This window comes from Pleurodeles waltl, chromosome 1_2 (genome assembly GCF_031143425.1).
Source record: "Pleurodeles waltl isolate 20211129_DDA chromosome 1_2, aPleWal1.hap1.20221129, whole genome shotgun sequence".
In the NCBI taxonomy this organism is placed as follows: Eukaryota; Metazoa; Chordata; class Amphibia; order Caudata; family Salamandridae; genus Pleurodeles; species Pleurodeles waltl.
In genome coordinates this window covers 320037002-320057359 of record NC_090437.1, presented here as the reverse complement: position 1 = coordinate 320057359, position 20358 = coordinate 320037002, and the positions used below count along the sequence as shown (strand labels likewise).

Sequence of the window (20358 nt, the reverse complement as noted above, 5' to 3'; positions counted from 1 at the left end):
TAGGATTCTCAAGAACAGGTCGCTCCTTCCTAAAACTGGGACTGAAAAGCAAAAGGTATGGGGGTCACTCAGCTATTAGGGACAAAATATGAGCTTGGATTCACGTATTTCTGGTTCTTCAGTACCACTGAGTGCAATCCTCAGCATATCACCACAGCCTCATGGACCGCTGCAACATCATTAACCAGCGGATGCGTCGGACACAGCTGGACCTACAAGAAAGTCTGCACAGCTTCACCCCTTCATGCATGAGACAGTAACTCTAGGTAGTGTTTGTAGTTGGCCAGGTGACAAACACAGGCTTTATTTTTTAATTTACTGGACAGTATTGTACCTCTCTAGTGATCATGGAGATACCTCGCTGGTCACTGCATGATGTTTCAAACAGAGAGGCAAAAACACATTTTATTGCCATTAAAAAAGAAGGCCTAACCATTTGATTCTAATGTCAATGTTGTCTGCTTTGCCACTCAAATGTCTCCTTTCACTCAGACTCATTGTAAATGTTTCCACAATCATCTCCAGATCTCACTTGTGTGTAGTGGGAAGTTGAAATTTGTGATAAAGGTGTTGATCTGACGGAGCACCAAAGTGTTGCTGAAATGGCTGCTCATTAAAAAAGCAGGTGAATGCTGATGTCTTACCTGCGGAGCTGTGTCAAAAACGGTGCCCTGATAGTCCTATAGTAGATGAGCATTATGGCTTCCATAAGATCGTGAGCCAACTCTTAGACATATTTGTGCATAAGCCTCAGGGCCTACGGAGTATTGCCATGTGGGCAGACTTTTGGCTCTACTCCAAAGAATGTATTTTACTCTCGTAACCACAACAACCATGACTATCAGCTTTATAATCTTGAAATGTAACCAGTGGGTGCTAAGTAAGTCGTGAAACGTGGTCCAAACGTCACTAAGTTAAAAACAAATCGTTGTTTTCCGAGCTGTGATCAGAATTCTGCATATCTTTATATAACAAACATACAAGGACGTAACACCTATGTCCCTAGTAAATGAAGGTGTTAAAAACAGGGGCAACCGTTCACCGTAGATTCTAAAAATCAATTGTCTTGAATGGGTAAATTGGCAGTTAATTGCATTGTGAAAATCCATCAGGGCTGGTACATCACACAATCGTCCACCTCATGGTTTCAATATACTTGTAGAAGATCGCTATGCAGCTGGGCTTCTTTCCTCCACTTGCCATCTTGTAAGCCCTACTCAACAAGTAATTTTTTCCAAAGACTCAAAGCTGAAGGGGATGGTGCTATTGGCATTGGAAGGCTTTCTCAGAATAACTCTGCTTTTGAAAATATAGGTGGTTTCTTTTTTATAGGCAGTCCAATGTGACCCTGTAACAAGAGAGAGCTCACACCACCCTACTGCTATATCAGAATGTGGAATTATTGTACTCACCCTGATCTCGATCATGCCATGTCCGGCTACCCGAAGCTGGAGAATTCGGCGAGGGGTAAAATTCTCCTGTTGGGCTTGGTTCCATGTTCTCATCTATGGAGATGGTCTTCGGCCTTTTGCTGTAGGAGATAAAAAAACAAGTTGTTGTTTTTGAATACTTTTGAAGAATTCTTATTGGTATTGGGTTACTGCAGAAGTGGGAACTTAGGACATATTTACAAGCCCCTTGTGCCACCTTAGCGCCGTCATGGCATAATGTTTTGACGCAAAGGTGGGTTTTCTGCTGCAGCATATTCTGCTGCGCCGTATTTACGCCGCTTTGTAAACCCTTGCGCCACATTGTGCCTGAGTCAAGCATATGTATGCAAGGGGGGAGCTCCAGCGCAGGGAGGCCTGAAATATACAACATTTCACTGCGTCAATTTTAACGCCTGCTCAGAGCAGTCATAGTCATGCACCCATTATATTCAAAGGGCCTCCCTGTGCTTTGCATCAACATTTTGTGACTCTAGTGTAGCAAAGCGCCACAACAGCATCAAAAATATTGATGCTATTGTGCTAACGACCGCCATGGTGAGTATTGTAAATACGGCACAACCATGATGTCGTTAGGTGCCGGTAGAGGGGCCCAAGAAAAGTGGCGCATCACCTATGATGCACAACTTTCTTGTAAATATGCCCCTAAGACTGTACACACTGAAGGCTATTTTATTGTCTGACATACTGCATATTGTAAAAGTGCATTCACATCATTTTATATACCACAGACAGTCTGAAAGCGTAGTACTGCTCAATTCTTATTTTTATTATTATGTAAGTGTGCCTCTGTAGAACATAAATCATAAGGTACAACCTATGTACAGAGATAAGTGAGGTGTCTGCACTACTGAAACTCTCAGATATCCTTGACATTCACCCCCATATACTGTAATACGGACAGATTGTTAGAAATAAGAATATTTAAGTTTGACGTAAGTGCTATGTGAAGACCACATGAACATTGTTTCATGGCGCAACCTACAAAAAAGGGGCTTGGCAGTAAAATTAGTTGGCAATGTTGGCCAGTGCAAGTGAGGTACAGGATACATCCATTAGATGTGGTCTTACAAGGGCATGGCGACTTCTAACGTACACATATTTCACCTAAGAGACCTATTCTAAAATCTTGGAATCATTACATAGCAGACGCCAGTTCCTCTAAACAGGTAGTGAAATAGTGCAAGCCAAGAACATGTATTTTGGAAAGCTGCTTCGCAAAATGAAAGCCATGCTTTGAGGGTCCAGATACACGCACTCAGAGCAGGGTTAAGAAAAAGAGCACACAGACAACTTTGGCAACCATGTTTTAATCACCCTTAAAAATATCCTGGTGATATGTTTGTTTAGCGCAGAACAAGAAAAAATAGTATTTATCCCAGAAAGGAAATACTTAATACGGGAACCATGATGCACTCACATAAAGGGGGATATATTTACAGGATGGTGAGTGACTGGATAACAAAAAACAGAGCAGTGCACAACAATATCTGCATGGCATGCTATACGCAGTTGTTCCTAGATGGTTAGTGTTGCACCTTGCACTTTTTGCAGGGTCATCCCCAAACTTTTTGCCTCCTTCCTCCTATTTTTTCCAACCAGGTTTTATTGGCTTTAGGACTCTGGGGACTTTAACACTGCTAACCAATGCTAAAGTGCATATGCTCTCTTTCGAAATTATATTGATGATCGGTTTATTAATGATTGGCATATATGATTTACTGGTAAGTCCCTAGTGATGTACACCAGAGGTGCCCAGGGTCTCTAAATCAAATGCTACTAGAGGCTGGCAGCACCAATTGTGCCACCCACATGAGTAGCCCTGTAAACATGTCTCAGAGCTGCCACTGCAGTATTTGTGTGTGCAGTCTTTCACTGCCAATTCGACCTGGCAAGTGTACCCACTTGCCAGGCCCAAACCTTCCCTTATACTACATGTAAGCCACCCCTAATGTGGGCGCTCAGTAGCCGCATGGGCAGGTAGCAGTAAGATGGTGAAATACTGCCAAATTCGGTTTTCACTATTGCAAGGACTATCTCTCCCATAGGTTCTCAAAGGGACTGCCTTTTATGGTCTTTTAAGTGCAGTTTCCCATTGGGAGCAGATGCAGAATTGGAGTTTGGGGTCTCTGAACTCATAATTTAAAAATACATATTTTGGTAGAGTTGGTGTTTAGATTGTCTGTTTGAAAATGCCACTTTTAGAAAGTGGGCATTTTTTTGCTTAACAATTCTCTGCCTGGCTATGGAATCCACATCTGGGTCAGAGTGGCAGTTGGGTTGTTTGTGAATTCCGTCTAGACAGTGACACAAAGGGAGCTGTGGTGTGTCCTGCATATCTTGATGAATTTTCCTGGGCTAGAGTGGGGAGGGTGGAGCTGACACCTGTTCCTGAAAGGGATGTGCCTGTCCTCACACAATGCAGTCTCCAACCCAATGGACTGTGTCTGGGGCTAGGCCTGGGCAAAGCAGGAATGTGTAAACAACAGAGACTTTCCTTTGAAGATTGCCTACTTCAAAGGCAAAAATCAGTATAAGTAGTGGTCCCAAAACCTCAGACTTTTAGAACACTTCTGGATCAAGACATACCTCTGCCAAGGAGAAGAGCGGAGGAGTACTGCTCCCTTGCTGTGTGTGCTTTGCTGAGTTGGTCTGCAGTTGCTGCTTCTGTCTTAAAAAGGACAAAGACTGGACTTGCTGTGTGTGTCCCACTTGTGAAGTTTCTCCAAGGGTCTGAAGTAGAGCTTGCCTTTTTTTGGAAGTCTCAGTGATATCAAAGACTCCAGGTTCATCTGCCTACAGCACTGGGAACTGTGTGGTGTATGCTGCCACAGAAGTAAAATCACAACGCTGCAGCTGCCTACACTGTGACCTGACGTCGCCGCACTAAGCCATGCCCTGCTTTGCACCACAACCCTGGTCTCACCCATGCCGCCATCTAATGCCGTCACTGAGCCGCTGCTTGTACCTGGACCAGTGGGCACCGCACTCTCCATCGCCTTGCTCACACCACATCCTTGGTATCCCTGACGACACTCCACGCTGACACTGACGTCACTGCCTGCATCGTGGCCTGAGGACATGGCTCGTGAAGTACTAGGAGCCCCGTCCTGCATCGCAGCCCCGGTCCACTGACATCAGCGCCTTCGACTCCAACCTCATCAACAGACGCCCCTGCCTGCACCACAATCCCTGGGTGCCTCAAGGAGCCCACTTCACATCATACCACCACCTTGGGCTTACCGATGACAGAGCTTCAGCAACGATGATGCCACTGCTTGCACCACGACCTGGAGACACCACATGTTGCACCACCCGCTTCACAACGCAACCCTGATTTCACTAATGCTGCAGGACGCCGTCACCGAGCCATTGCCTTCACCATAACCTGTGGGCACCATACATCACTTTCTCCCACTTCGCACCGCAGCCCCAATGCTGTCAACGCCAGCTCACCTGACTTCGTCAGCCTGACGATCTGCAGCACATGTAACTTCAAGGGCCTCATGATCCCTGCACGGACCTCCAGAACTGATGCCTGCCGACACCTGCGACACCACACTCCAGATCTCATCGCAAGGACCACAACACCCTACATTTCCAAAGTACTGTTTGCGGGTCTTCCCGACACCGTAGCTGGCCCGCGTCCCCACGGTTAGCCTGAACTGTTGGGTTTGTTGTTCATGATGCCGTGATAGCCCCAGGCGGAGCTAACAACTTTAAGGAACTATATTTTAAAGTACATTTTTGCAAAATTCATATCTTTATTACTGCATGTTGGATCTTTCTCATTTTGGTCTTGTTTTACACAGATACAGATTGGCTATTTTTCTAAATTGGTGTGGTGTCCTTTTGTAGTGTTTTCACTGTATTATTGTGTGTTATGTACAACGCTTTCCACATTGATTCTCAGATAAGACTGACTGCTCGTGCCATGCTACCAAAGGGGTGAGCAGGGGTCATCTGAGCTGGGTATCCCACTTTCCCTGATTAAAATGAGGGTCTCTCCTTGGACAGGGTGTAAACTAACTGCCAAGTAGAGATACCATTTCTAACAGTTAGTTTTTTTGTTTCTGGACTATAGTACATGCATATGCACCCTTCAGGGTCTGGATTGGAAGACAGGGAACTGAGTAAATTGGGACCCTGGCACAAGAGAGACAAATCCATGTTCCTGTAAGTGGTCTGCATACTGACAGGTTTATCATTTCTCCCATGAGGCTTACTCAAGTAACATTGTCAACTTTCCTAATGGTGAGTTCATCACTGTTGTCTACTGATGAGTTAGAAAGCTACACGCAAACGGTGGAAGTAAATCTTCCTGCTCAGAGGACGTTAGAAGAAAAACGCTCAATAACAGAGACCCCTATGGCTAAAACTTGGTAGGCCTCGGAAGCAAAAGTGACAGAGGCTATCCTTTACCGAGGCTATGGAATAAGGAGTCATCAGGAATCACATGCTAAATAAACGAAAAAAATCGTGCCTGACAATTTACCATGTCAAAATATAATACGTATAAAGAGATTGACTTTCAGAGCTTGAAAGACTGCCTCATAGAGCACATCACGGAGCATTAGTTCGAGTCTCACTTATAGCTTGTGTAATACAAGGCAGCACAAGTCAAAATGCAAACTATATCGTTAGCATTGTCAAGGTTCAGCGGCTTTTGAAAGATAAAGTAATTGGAAAGCACACAAGCCAGGTTCTGGCTCTACTGTACAGAAGAGAAGGTGTGTTTTGTCCATTTAACCTTTTTAGTCTCTGTGACCTTGTCTAGCCTTTTTAGTCTTGTGCTTATTAAGTGGGGTTAGGATGTATACAGTCTGGCAGAACTCTAGTGAATCCCTCTGATAAAGCCATGCAATTAGATAGACAGAATGAGATTCGAGACAGGAAGGTCTGTTTTTCCTGCATTTGATGCACAGCTGCCCAGAAGCGAGATATGCTGAAGCATTGATTCTTAAACCCTCTCCGGTCCCTATGTTCCACTCACTCATACTGGGAAGATCAGTGTCAAGCGAGCTGTGCTTTTGGACATTTCTGAATCACCTACGAAAAATTTTAATGGGAGTGTGAAGAATTGGTCAGTGTTTGTAAATTCTTGGTGTGCGTGTTATGTTAGGGTCAGCTGATATGTGAAAGGAAAACAGGCTGATCTCCGCGGTAATCCTGTCTTTGGAAGACCTTGCTCCAATATTCAATGTTTATAGTCTATGCATGTGCATTACCTGACTTGACACAGAGGGTGCCTTGCTGTTTGTTGATGTGGAGTATAAGATGAACTGTCAGTTTTAGAATTCACAGAACTATATTTAGCTCTATGCAGAGTATGGAAGTTCTACAGAAAGCTTGAAAGGGTGTTGCACTCCATCAGATTTGATGCATGATCAGGAAACATATTATTTTCTTCCTACAACATTAGAGAAGTGTCTGGCAGCATCAGAACTAAGCTGAAGGGTGCCTACTTGGAAGCTTCTTGAAAACTACAGACACAGGGCACACTTCCCAACTGCACGCAAGTATACTGTAAGGAACATTGCACCAACGAAGACTAGCAGTTTCGCAGGTCATACTGTCTGATTGTGTGTAGGCCTCTGCCTCTTCCTCTGAGGAAAGGCCCTGTGGACTTGTGAAGGCACGTGCCATCCATAATGCTTTCTGCCCTCTAGGACTACTCACCACCTCCCCTCCACCCTCAAATACTAGGTGGAGACAATGCTTAGTGCAAAGCCAGGCCATGGAGAAATAATGTAACTTCAAGTGCCCCGCAAACAGGCTTGTGACTGGCAAAAACACACCCAGCAGGCACAAAATCGCAAAGTTTTATTTTTTTAAAGCTAACTTTATTTCATTTTGCCAAGTTGTATTCTCTCAGTATCTTCTCATGTTTTCTTTTGTGTTTGCTCTTGAGTGCTGTTGTCAAAAGATGATAATTAACGTGTTTGAAATATTCAAGACCTATTGCATTGCAAATGCTTGTTTAAGTCTGCTAGTCTCACTGGCCGACCAGAGCCATTTTACACCAGCCCATGTCACGCAGATCTGCTGCTAGTTAATGCTACTTGTTGGCCTCTAACTCTTGCCTGGTGACCCCTTCTTCTAAAGCAGAATGCTTTCTCTCTACTGTGTTTGTATATCACTAAGAAGGATGGCTGAATATCTCTTTCTTATTACTTCTCACCTGATCTTTCACAATAAACATACGCACTCTAGTTTTAACATTCCTCGCTAAAGCTTTGTCTCCTTCAGCTACACAGTCCCTACTATTTATTGCCTCTAACCTACCTTTAGCTCTGTGGCTGTGCAAATATACTACAGATCATGCTGTGTATCAGTGATACTCTGTAAAAGGGCTTCCCGGACCTCCTATTGAGCTTGTTAAAGGTCTTGTAAAGCACCATTGCATTCCCTTGGCTCCACATGCCTTGAAACACACAAAAACTCCTCACATATTTCACGACTTTGTCAGATCTCAGTTATACACGGCATATCGGGCACAGCTGCTGTTCAATATAGACAAACAATTTTGATGCAAATCTTTCATACAGACAAAATGTAAATCTTTAACAAACTACAACTATCATGAACAGAAGATTTAGACTTATGACAAAGAGGATCAACTTTTTGCTTGAGTGAAACAAAAGGTTTACACTGGAGAAACAAAACAAAACGATTTCTGAAAGATAACTGCTTCGCCTCTGTACCAAAACCAATCACAATACCTGTTTGGCGGAGAAGACAATGACCTCTGTAAGTGTACACTGGAGTTCATGTCATGGTAGTATGGCTGGCTCAGCGGTTCTCCAATCGGGAAGGTCACCCCCGCTCCTTGGGTTATTGGTGCTGAAACATAACAAATGAAAAAATACAATCAGCACTACCCTTCTAGAGACCTTCCACATACAGTAATAATATACAATCAATTCCTGAGTAAAAACACACTCTCACTTATATTCAATATGGGAGAGGGCTCGGAAGATTGAGCATCCCCTAGAGCTAAAAACTGAAATAAGACAGTCATTTTTCAAATCAGTTTTATTTTGCAGATTTAAATAATGCAGTTAGTATTCTGCACATAAATCAACAGCATACAATTTATTTCTAAAAACTGTTGCTTTTCTACAGATTGCTTGTATAGGGGAGGAGCCTAGGCATAGAAAGTCTCTTAAAGTTTACCATGTCCATCAAGAGGCATTAAGTATGTGCATATCACTTATACTTATAGAACAGGAATGGCCCAAGTACCCAGAAGTACAGTTTAGACGAACTACTCATAGACAACAAGTTAATTGGCTCCAATGAAGGAGCTACCCATATTTATACTTTTTTTTGTATCGCATTTGCAGTGTTTTTTTGACGCAAAATCGGCGCACACTTACAAAATACAATTGTATTCTGTAAGTTTGCGCTGTTTTTGCGACAAAAAACGATGCAACTGGGGCGCTAAGAAAGTATAAATGTGGGCCTATATTTTTTCAAGGACATCGTACAAGATGCTTGTTCAAATTGTGTAATTCCTTTAGTCACAATCCCGGGCAAACACGTGTCTGATCCCATATGCGTGGTTAGCTTTCTCAAGGCTTGAGGTTTTGAGAGTTAAAATGCTGTACTGGGTCAAACACGTGAAGCAAGCTGGTATGGCAGTCACTATTGGTGTGGTCTCTGTGTCGATGTTCCAATGTGGTGTGGCAGACAATTTCTACAGACCTCTTTTCTAATAACATATTTTAATATTCTATAAACGAGTCACTGGGATTTATAGCTGGTACATATGTTACTGAGTGAACATGAGAGATACAACTTCTCTAATGCTTTCCTTATGTGCCAGTCAACTATCAACACCTTTTCTAAGTAGGTAGTCAAAATGGGTGCCCAAAAGCCAGATGAAAATTGGAGAGTTTTGCAGCTTCTTCAAGGGTATGAAGTACTATGTTAATGCTAGAATACAATGCAACAAAACTATAACATTTGCAGAGATATAACCGATATTAGTGTTGTTCCATCAATTTGAAATTCGTAGCCATTCGCACTAAAGCAACTAGACGCCCTCCTCAATTTTTGAAAAAAAGCTAAAGTCTTGCTTTTCATTATATTTTTACAACCTGTACCAGTTTCTGTTTTCTCCCATTTAATAATTACCAATGCAAACTACTTGTAATGATATATTTTTCTAATCGCTTAAATGTAATTTACACCTTTTATATTTTTTCTTTTTCGTTCTGCCCCCCTCAACATTTTTGCTTAACATTTTTTTCAGTGAAATGGGAATAACTAGTACCAAGCTGTATATGTATGTAAAGGAGCTGAAGCTCACAAATGAATTCTACTCAGTGAAAAAAAAATGTCTCAACAGACCAACAGATAGAAACGCTGTTGGATGGACAGGTGAGGATATATAACTCCCATCAGTAGGCACCAAAGAGTAAAAGCGAATAGTCCTTCATGGATGTATGGGTATTGTATACGCAAGAACCAATGCCACCGCTGTGTCACCCAGATGGGATATCACGGTAACTGAAAGCCTGTACGAAATAGCCAAAAAACTGGCTATTGCGATATACTTGGTGTACCACTGGTGTAAATCATTGCTGACAGAGGAGTCTTTTTAGAAACAATGTCCGTGATTCTCTTCTAACCTAAATACAATGCACTTCTTTTATTTCCATATCTATCTTTTTAAGTGCAAGAGATACTCCAGAATGCACTACAGCACTGAGCTCACAATACAAAGTTCAAAAATGAATCTGATTGCATCTTTCAAGGTTAAATCTAAAACCACTTTCAATGCTCAGAAAAATATACTCCAAGATAAAGTGCCATAATGATTTTTGAGTCATTTACTAAATCGATAATTACTGGCAAGTAGTACATTTTTTCCAGCCAGAAAACACAAGATCTGGACAGGGACGCGTGAAGATGGTGATTTCACAAAAGCCAGGAACTCCAAGCCTACCGGTCCCAGGGTTTATCTTTCCCACGTGCCTACCACTATGGCTGCTGAATAGCAGGCTACTCTCCCATAAACAGACTTCAAAGTACCACTGCGAAGTCTTAAAACAAATCTCCAAAGAAGCGCAAATGTGTAAAGATATTTTATGACTGGTCGTGTGACGTGGGATTTCCGGGGGCCTGATACTGGCCTGGCGCTGCCTATAAACTACCATCATGGCGTAAAGAGTGGATTTGCACGCTTTATGCCACTGGACATATTATTCTGCTTAACCAAAGACACCTGAAGTACACATAAGAGCAAGCCACCGTGGTTTAATGTTTCAAACTTCCAGTTACATCCAAATATTGGCACAAACATCAATACACTCGTTTTCTCATTTCCCTGCCAGCTGCAATCTACCAAACTCTAATCGTAGAGATATGTGATATGATACGAGCTATGTGTGTGTGTGTGTGTGTATGTATATATATATATATACACACACACACACACACATATACACATACATACATATATACACAAATATATATACTCTTTAACTTTGCGAGGGGAACAAGAAAATGCATTCTAAACATGTGTAGTTAGTTCAAGCACTGTCGCGTAAAATACATATTTTTCTGGTGGTAGCTTCCGTGCAACAGGGACGTAGTAAACCACCCGTCGAACTCTCATTCAGGCCCATGCCTCTTATAATAGGTCTGATACGTTTTTGGGATTGAGAGTGAACCTTTAGGTCTTGTGGTTTCAGACAGGCCAACAATGAGAAAAACAAGGTACAATAAAGTCTCCTACCACAAGGTTTTAAGTTCAATGGAGCTCCGTCATGTTTACTATAAGGAAGCAAGGTGGACCGCACAGATGAGGAACCCCCTCAGCCAGCTGTGCACTCAGGTCCCCGCCAGGCCGCCAGCGGTGACGCGAGCAGCTCGTGCTGTCGGAGGAGGGAACCAACGGAGCCAGGGCTAATGGCTGTCAGAGGCTTGTCTTGGTGGTGTTCATGAGATCGGGCGTCCCAATTGTTCTGAGATTATTTTTCTGGCTAATTCAGAATTAAATGCAGAATGAGTGAAATTACTCATGGCGAGCCAGCGCGACCCGTGGGAAAAGTTACAAGTCAAGAGGGTATTTCAGTTCCTCGCCTTTGGACTGCCTGGAGCCCCTGATATAACCCTGCGCGGGATATGTGCTGCTCACCTGATGGTGACCTCCGAGGAGCATATGTGGTGCTCGGGCCAGTGATAGCGGTTTAATCTTCCTTCTTCGGAGATTTTAGAAGGCATAATCCTGTATTTTTTCTCCAGGTTAGGAAAATAAAACTGAAAATCCTGTGAGGCTGCCTTGGAGCAAACCAATCGCCTACATTCAAACGGGTGACACCAGGTCATTCTTTAGACTTGATAATTAGCACAATTAGCGACACTGTGAATGGAAGGATGGTGGTGGGGGCGCGTGGTAAGTGGCCCCATCAGCTGCACATTAACCTGACCAACCATTCAGCAAAAGCTCACGGAAGATACAAATCCCGAAGAGCAGAACGAGCCACGTTTTGGAGACAGAGCTCGCCTACTAGCTTTATTTGTCTGAGCGAAGCCACGCATTTTTCTCAACCTGAATGTTTATATGCAAAAATTAAATCTTTATATGCAAAAATGAAAACATTTAGGTAAAACCTGGATGAGGGAAGACAAAAGAGCAAGAGAAAAATAAAAAACAAAAATCACTTGGAGATTTAATGAAGAATCAGAAAGCACAGGGCAGCACAGTATTGCGTCCTTATAAATATGTGGACTTATTACATAAAGGGCGATAAATTCCACCAGCACGTGGAGGCATCCACATCGTGCATTACTAGTGTATTAGCTGTCAGAACTGGATACTACTGGCAGTGAAAAATCACTTCCTGCTGGTGGCAGTGGCTGACATTGATGGTCATCGAACACAAAAAAGGTAATGAGAGGATGCTTGCAATAAGTCTAATCACTGGCAACCGCTCGGGTACTATTGCAAGCCATCAGTCTTTTGCCCACCATACCACGTCAGTTTGGACCCAGCCATATGCAAATCAGCCTGAACCACGCTCTGATCGCAACAGTCTATCCCGAACTGCCAGACCAGGTCCTTCCGGAACCGGAACATCCTCTACCAATCCCGGTTTTACCCAGTCATGCCAGACTTGGTTTGCAATGGGGATGGGGTATCCTTCTGCAAAACAGGCCACATCCTCTTTCATCAAGGGCAGCATGTACAGCCTCCAGATGAGGGCATACACTGCTAAAATTTAGAGCAGATTTTTGATGGGCTAGATGTGTACGCAGGAGACATGTCAGGTCTCCGTGGGGCCCACTAGAATGAGAAAGATTCAGGAAGGCTATATTTTCCCTGGGAGAGAGGGCCACAGAGGCTCACTTACTGCAATGGGACACCACATGACATGTCTTTCGCACCTGGATATATTCTGTTCAGTGCTTCTCTGGAGCACCGAACAGGAATGGTCAGGAGGGTAGAAAAACTGTCACTCAGTTTGAAAATTATCATCCATTTGAACAGGCAGGATTTTTCTGTCATAAGGCTGAAGATTACCACACAATATTGAAGGTAAAGTTCAGTTTTTATTTAATGTTCAGCACTTCTGTTTCTATTTTTTTGCAGTCCTAATATATGTAGATTATGGTACCAACGGAGTGGCAAACAGATCACATTATACAGTCAAATGGGGAAGCTGTGATCAAAATTCAAACTGAAGTTAGAACTTCATTTCTTCCAGTCCTGCAGTCAAAAATGGACAATCACCCATGGTCCCATGTCATGAACAGTTATATTGCATAGCAGGGGAGGAGCATTTTTCAATGTTCTAAATATGAAGACCTATTGCACACATAATAAAAACCAACCTTTTCAGAAGAGGCCACCATGAGCAGACAGGCTAGCGATACACCATCTGGAGTATGCCTAATTGCAATAATCAATGGCCATCCCAAAAGAGAGGACATCCATTTTACTTAAAAGGGGATCACTTTTCAGGGTAGCATTTTTCAAACTATTTACATTATCAAGAAGACAAACGTGTAATGTGGATCTGCAAACATTAACTTGTCAGGAATACATAGCGTGGATAAAGACATGAAGATATTTTTTCCACATGTCTGAGACAGGAAATCCAGCTCATCAGCCAGAGGCATAGTAATTATGAATCCCCACATCGGACCCTATAAGATTCTATGAATTGTGAGTACCTTTTGAAATAATAACAGCTTTGAGAACAGTGTATGTGATGTGAACATGTTTGCAGACAAATGCACTTTCCCTGGCCCACATCATGATTAACCTTACCCCCCTTTGAGTAACACTATCACTTCTTTATACGACTGAAAAATAAAATAAAATGTATGACCAGTTAAGTTTCATACTATTTCTGGTTCAACACTGAACCAGTGTGCACCAATTTTAATAATTTTTGATCCGTTTGATCTAGAAATCCTGCATTTTTTTATTAATGCATCATCTAATCAATGCAGAAAATCCACATTTACATGGAAAATGCCAAAGCCGCACAGTTGATCAGTAATGTTGTTTATTAGCTGTCCTGAAGTACTGGGAAACAAGCTGGACAGAAACCAGAATGAATCTTCTTTGTCTGTTAATGCTACATTTTTAAGAGATGAACAAAAAGAAACATAGAAATATAAATTATTTTTTTATAAACAGAGCAAAACACGATCTCCTGCTTCAGTAAACATATAAACAGCTATTAAAATGTCCAGTTTAAACTTCTATTTTGTTTTCTCATGCAAAGTCCACCTTTTCAGATCTAACATTAGACGTCCCCTTTTTGCCTATCAGAATCCATCTTGAAAAGATCTTCAGAACCTTTAGAGTAGCAACACCTGAATTTCTCTTAAAAGGAAGTTTGATGCTATGAAATGGAAGTGGTGCCAAGATCCTTCATCAATTTGTAATACAGGGAACAGAAACACCTTTTCTCTACAAATCCAAGAATAGCTACAATCAATCCCACACCCCAATGTATGAGGGCCCAGCACCAATAATACATTATCAGACTTCCGATCCGTTAGCAAAACTTGTAAATTATACTTTAACATGACTACAGTCAAAAGACTAATCTCAAGAGATGGTTGTGACAGAATTAGATGGACTGAGGAAGCCACTTTCTCTGCCGTATTTATTGAAATATAAATAAGGGATGTGTTGACTTCCTATTTTTTGCATCACGCCCATAAAAATACCTTATCCCAGTTCTACCGACAATGGAGAATGTGCGGGTGTGTGGGAGCCTCAAGCAAATGATGTGACTTACTGGTTGGAAATGTGACTTCACAAAGAAAGGAATTCCTTCTTTAGATGTGGGCAATGAATGTATACTGTGGCATAAAAGGGGGCACCCTTTCAGTGAAGACAAATGAGCATGAAACTGCCAAGGGATGCTTTGTGCTTGTATCTCATCTGTGAGTTACTCGAGTAGGTGTGGTCGACTTGGCATATGTTAATATACATGCAGCATATACTTGAAAATCTACTAATTGTGGAGATTTCCATGTATACTCCAGAGGATGACTATATATACATGAAAAGCTGTAAACACAGAATGCACAGTTTTTTTAACTCTTCAACAAAATATTTGTTAATCGAATTCCTAGTGATTAGTGTCTTGGTGCAATCTTTAACAGGCATAAGCATTCTTAAAAATATGCCACTAATCAACACTTGCATATGCCACATTTGTGAGGATTAGTGAAAGCCAATAAACTGTGTGATCTGTATCCATGGTTGAATGTTGGGATATCCATACCAATAACATAGTCTGTTCTATTTATTGTGGATCTAATTTAATTTATAAAAACATCTCTTCATTGGGTGTACATTTTCTACTAATAATTTTATGCTTAGGACACTAGAGTTTTGTCAGACGATATTTAGACCGAAATATTCTGGTACCATACCATATTCACTGCACTACTAACTTATACTAACTAAACAGTGTTTTGCCTAGAATTATTGCACTCATAAAATGTCTATTTCAACCAAACCTAACCTACTTCCCTGTCCTACTAATATTGCACCCATTTTGACAGTTGAACTAACGTTCTATGACTCAAAAATCTTCAGAACAACAAAGTCTGATCACCTCTTCATTTGTCAGAATTTCTTTCCATACATTTTTGGAATCTGATAAAGCATAGCAAAATGTGTTACTCCTCTCAAAGAAATTGAGTACAGATTGGATTATACAGCATGAATAAAGTGATGGTATAGATCTCCTACTTCTCATACTTGTCCCAGTTGACTTGCTGTCTGCTTTTGAAATTTTCCAACTGTCTAATATACAAAGACTTGAAAAAGTGTATTTTGCAGTCAATTACTTCAGCCATTTCTGCCTCATTTTGTGGCGCATATTTCTAAGGACATGGTTTAGACATGACCACATAGAAATCCGAAACATTAAAGTTTGACTGCTGCAATCTTGCACATCAGCCATCGTTGTTGGCTACACACGCAGTGCCACCATGTGGTGGATTTGAATAAATGCACGCAGGTTTTTACAAAAAATTGCCAAGGGGAGCATTAGCAAACACTGTCACAAATTAAGCTCTGCATATGAGAACAACTGGTGGGAGTATGCCCCACTGTTCATGTGTGAGGCAGATGCAGTGCTTCAAGTACTTCCAATGAATTACCCCACGGTGACGATTCCAAGGCTTGGCATGCCAGAGCCACCAACCTGTACTATACCATCATGGAGAAGGAAGAGCACATGTGGTAGAGGAATACAGGGGCAAGGTCAGCACATACACTTGGACTTGTGGTAAAGGATTCTAAAAAGAAATAGGTCTTGAAAAAGTCAGAGTGAGAGGCTAGAAAAACACATCCCGGGGAGAAGGTTGAATAGGAAAAGATTTGGTGGAGGTGGACATGTCTTCGGAGGAAGAGATTCATTTTTTTGAAAAACATAATGAGTCATGAAGTTAAGATAAAGGCCATTTAAAGAAACTGCTGTTAACAAACATAGTGGTCAAGTGCATGTTGAATGTGCAGTTCACTGCGAACAGCTAATCTGGGACCAGGATGAAAATACCCACAACTTGTGCAGAGTTTTGTGTAAAATGCTCAACCAGTTTTTAAAGGCCAAGTCACAGTGCTTAGTGACATGGGGTAAGTCAAGATTATGTAAAAAAAAATCTAGCAATGAAGTCAAGAAAACTAGGGCCTGATTTAAGAAATGTGGTGCTGCATCCACTCCAGCTCCACTTTTCTTGTGCCCCTTAGCCCTCCCCTAACGCCACCATGTGTGTGTCGTATAGTATGGCAGTAGTTAGGGAACTAGTGTCAACATTTTTGATGCATGTTTGGTGCTTTGCAGGATTACCATCAACACTTTTGATGATATTCCTGCAAAGTACATTGAGGCCCCTTATAAATAATGGTGTGCCTTCCTTTAACGCCTGCTCTGTACAGGTGGTAACAATGCCGCAATAAATGGCGGAAAGAAATCCTTTAGATTTTTTTGTGACATTCTTTCAGCCCCCCAACAGGAGAACGCCCCCCTGCATACATTATGCCTGGTGCAGGCATAATGTGGCGCAGGGGGTTACAAAGTGGCGCAATGCATGTATTGCACCACTTTGTAAATCTGGTGCAGCAATTTTGGCCTCATTGGGCCACATCAGTATAAGAAAAATGACGCTAATGTGGCACAAGGAGGCACTAGGCCATCTTAAATCTGGGCCTTAGTTGAGGTCGGTTAAAAGATCATACTTAGATGGTAGTTTGAACTTCAGTGCTGAAATGGGCAGGTCACATCTACCTAGGCGATGCTTTAGCAACTAGTTTTTGTTAATTCCAGTTATTTGGGAACATCTCTTTTCTCTGGGATTGAAATGTTTCTGAATGCTCCAGTTAGGTTACAAAATGGAACTGGGGTACATGAACGTATGATGATTTGCTAAACAAATCGTGTATCTGTTTATGTCAACGATGTTCTTCAAATTATATCCTGTATGTGGGGTTGCATGTACCACAGGAAAGTAAAGCAAGTAGGATAGAATCCAAGTTCTCTTGCCATCAGCTTTCACTAAAGATTTCACCACTTGTAAGGCATTCTCCATGTAAAATTCGTAAAGATGCTGCAGTGAAAGAAGAAATATCGTAAAGTATCAATATCTGGGTGCTCAATAAGGTTTTAATCGGCCATTCAGTAAAGAGTCCATCTGTGGGTCTCTGAGTCAGACACACCTCTTAGTTTGACAGAAGTCATCTCAAGTAGGTCTGATGGATGACATGTGTGCAAAGAAATGTACAGCCTTCCCAAGAGTTCTCTGAAACCCTACTCACTTAAGGCCCTTGGTGGAAGTGGGGACATGGTTGAGGCCTCTTGTATAAGGCGTTAGTGAAGACAGAGGGGTGTTTTTGAAATGGGTGAGAACTGAAAAGTGACAGCAGATGGAACGACAAACTGATTCAGTCATCCAGTCCTGCCTGCATGTGTTACTCTTTCTTCTTCATTCTTTGACACATTCAAAAGCCTCATGTTGTGTCGATTAACCAACAATGCTGAAAGGCAAGGTTAACTTGTCAAAACCAGGCATAATACCGACCTTTTCTATGTGTTTATTTTGTCTGTTACACTGGACTGCTCAGAAATTAGTGACCATTAAACACCTACACCTAATGTACGTAAATACAGGTTTATGCTAGTGCCAAATAAGTGGAAGGCATCTATATCTTAAGAGATCGTGTATCTCTGAGGATCATAGAAGTTGGTCATGTTGCGACTCTGATCTAAGTATATGTCAATTTGTTTAGTGGGTGATTGTTTATAGTCCACGGCTAGATGTTCCAGCCTGATCCCCTACCAGTGTAATAGGGATCGATCCATCTAAACAATACCTTACCCCTAATACCTATAAACTTATCTTAGCCATTACTTTTTTTCCACACCGTAGTATAAATGTACTTGACAAACTCTATTACTTGCTGCTGCTAATTCGTTATTCTTTAACCTTGCAGAATTTCTCAGCCCACCTAACCATGGTAGACTTGATTCTCTCTGTCAGTGTCCTCTCTGTTTGGACGTGTTTGGCATACATTGGCCTCTGAAAATGATGAATGTGACCAGTTGATTGTCTCTGTGGCTAACATGAATTTCAGCCGCCCTTCCATCACTACCACAATAGAGATAGTGTTAATTGCTTGCTGGCGGGTCAATCTAAAGCGTTACAATTCACATGGCAGAGCGGAAAGCCCCTACAACCGTGTGACGGGGAGAAAGGTTCAATGTACGAGAGAAGAACTGGTGGTGGTGAGAGAGGGACTTCAGAAAGGGAAAGTATTCAGGAACTAATGCAAAACTGAGTGGTTGTTTGTTTTTTAAATAAATGCGACAAGAATAGGACACACGACTCTAGGGAAAGGAATTCCTGGTAGTGGTTGCAATTCTCTGGGACAAATAGGAAAGTCTATATTTAAATGTGAAGCCCTCTACACTGAGGCTAGTATAGCATTTCAGTCCCCTGCAGCTCCTGAGGATTTGCAGTTTGTGGCCAAGTTAATGTAGTGAAGTGGGATGAACAGCTCTGTGATTAAAGTAAGCTTGTGTAAATGTTATTCTGGAGTCCAAGGTGAGCCATGATGCCTTTCTACGACTGATGACTGTTAAGAGGTGAGTGTGCCCTGCAGTCGGGACAGTGCGTATGTTCAAGGACTGACCATGTTTGCATTAAGGAGCAGCTTCTCTTTAAAGTCTCAAAACAGATTCATAGATAATTTAGAAAATCTATACATCCCCTGCCTATATATCACCCAGAGTTGTAAACAGGGATAAGGAAACAGCCGTTTGTGTGCAAGATCTGCCAGAAAGGGATTGTGATATTATTCAAAAGGGTGCGTCTTCCAACCAGGGAGCGTTTAACTTTTTTTTAGTTTTTATCTTCTGTGCAGTAATGTAGCTGTAGGATAGCCAACAGGCAACTGGGCTCCCTTCAATAAAACAGCCTGCTTTGGTTTTACATGAAAAGATGGAGTACGGGCATTAGTATGATTTATGTAAAAAGTCTTAAGTTAAGTGTTTTCAACATTGGCTACACGGGCTCACCTAAGTAACATTTAGTTATAAAACAGTACACCACTTTTATTTACTAGAAGTTCATGTTTAATAGTTACTCTGGTATGGTAGTTAAAAGAAGATACATGGGTCCACTGACGTCCAACTTTCTTTAAATTGACAGAATCTAGACACTTCTTTTGTTGTGGCAAAGTTGTGTAGGGTGCTGCTCTTTCTCTTATTAGGTCAAGCCTAGGCAGCGTGCATGCACTGTCTCTCAACATGTTGTAATCTATTTCTGCAGTGTTTCACCGAGCCCATCACACGCCCATCACTTTCATTCATTCCTTGGCCTGCCTCTCAAAATTCCTATGGTTTCTTATGTAAATGCTTTACGTTGGTCCCGCCTTGAGACTGTTTTGTTACCGCCTTGGAGACTGACCCTGTTACATAGATTATTGTACCATCGGCCATATACCTTAGTGTCAGCGCACTACTTTTTTCTTTTGCCTCTCTGCTTCGCACTCCATGGCGGTATGCTGTTTCTTCCTCTTCCTTGTTTTTGGGCATCTTACTGTTTCTTTGCAGTGTCTGCACCAACAAAGGCTGCAAGTTGGGGGGGGGTTCCTTTTTATATTTTTTTGTAGTTTTATATAGCACTAACTCGACCCGAAGGTAATACTACTTGAGACAATGCAAATGAAAGATCTATATAGCCATATTGTGACACGTAGTGTTAACGTGCCTAGGCAAGGTAATAAAAGGTAAAACACTTTGTATGATACGGCGACTGGGGGCCGATTTCACCATAGTTTAATTGCAATTTGGGTTTGTAAGGGCATTTAACCAATAAACATGTCAGTCTCCAAAGTCTGCATACAGAACAACTTCGACCCCCTTCC

General features: G+C 41.9%; 1 protein-coding gene across 8 annotated transcripts in view; it reads right to left on the bottom strand.

Moving 5' to 3' along the window:
• NFIB (nuclear factor I B) overlaps positions 1–20358 on the bottom strand; it is a 362435-nt gene that overhangs the window by 132667 nt on the left and 209410 nt on the right. For all 8 annotated transcript variants that reach the window (XM_069238881.1, XM_069238864.1, XM_069238898.1 and 5 more), the window contains 2 exons: positions 8171–8291; positions 1413–1531 (listed from right to left, as the gene is read on the bottom strand). In XM_069238881.1, the coding sequence (XP_069094982.1) occupies positions 1413–1531; positions 8171–8291 (240 nt within the window). The remainder of the gene's footprint in view (positions 1–1412; positions 1532–8170; positions 8292–20358) is intronic.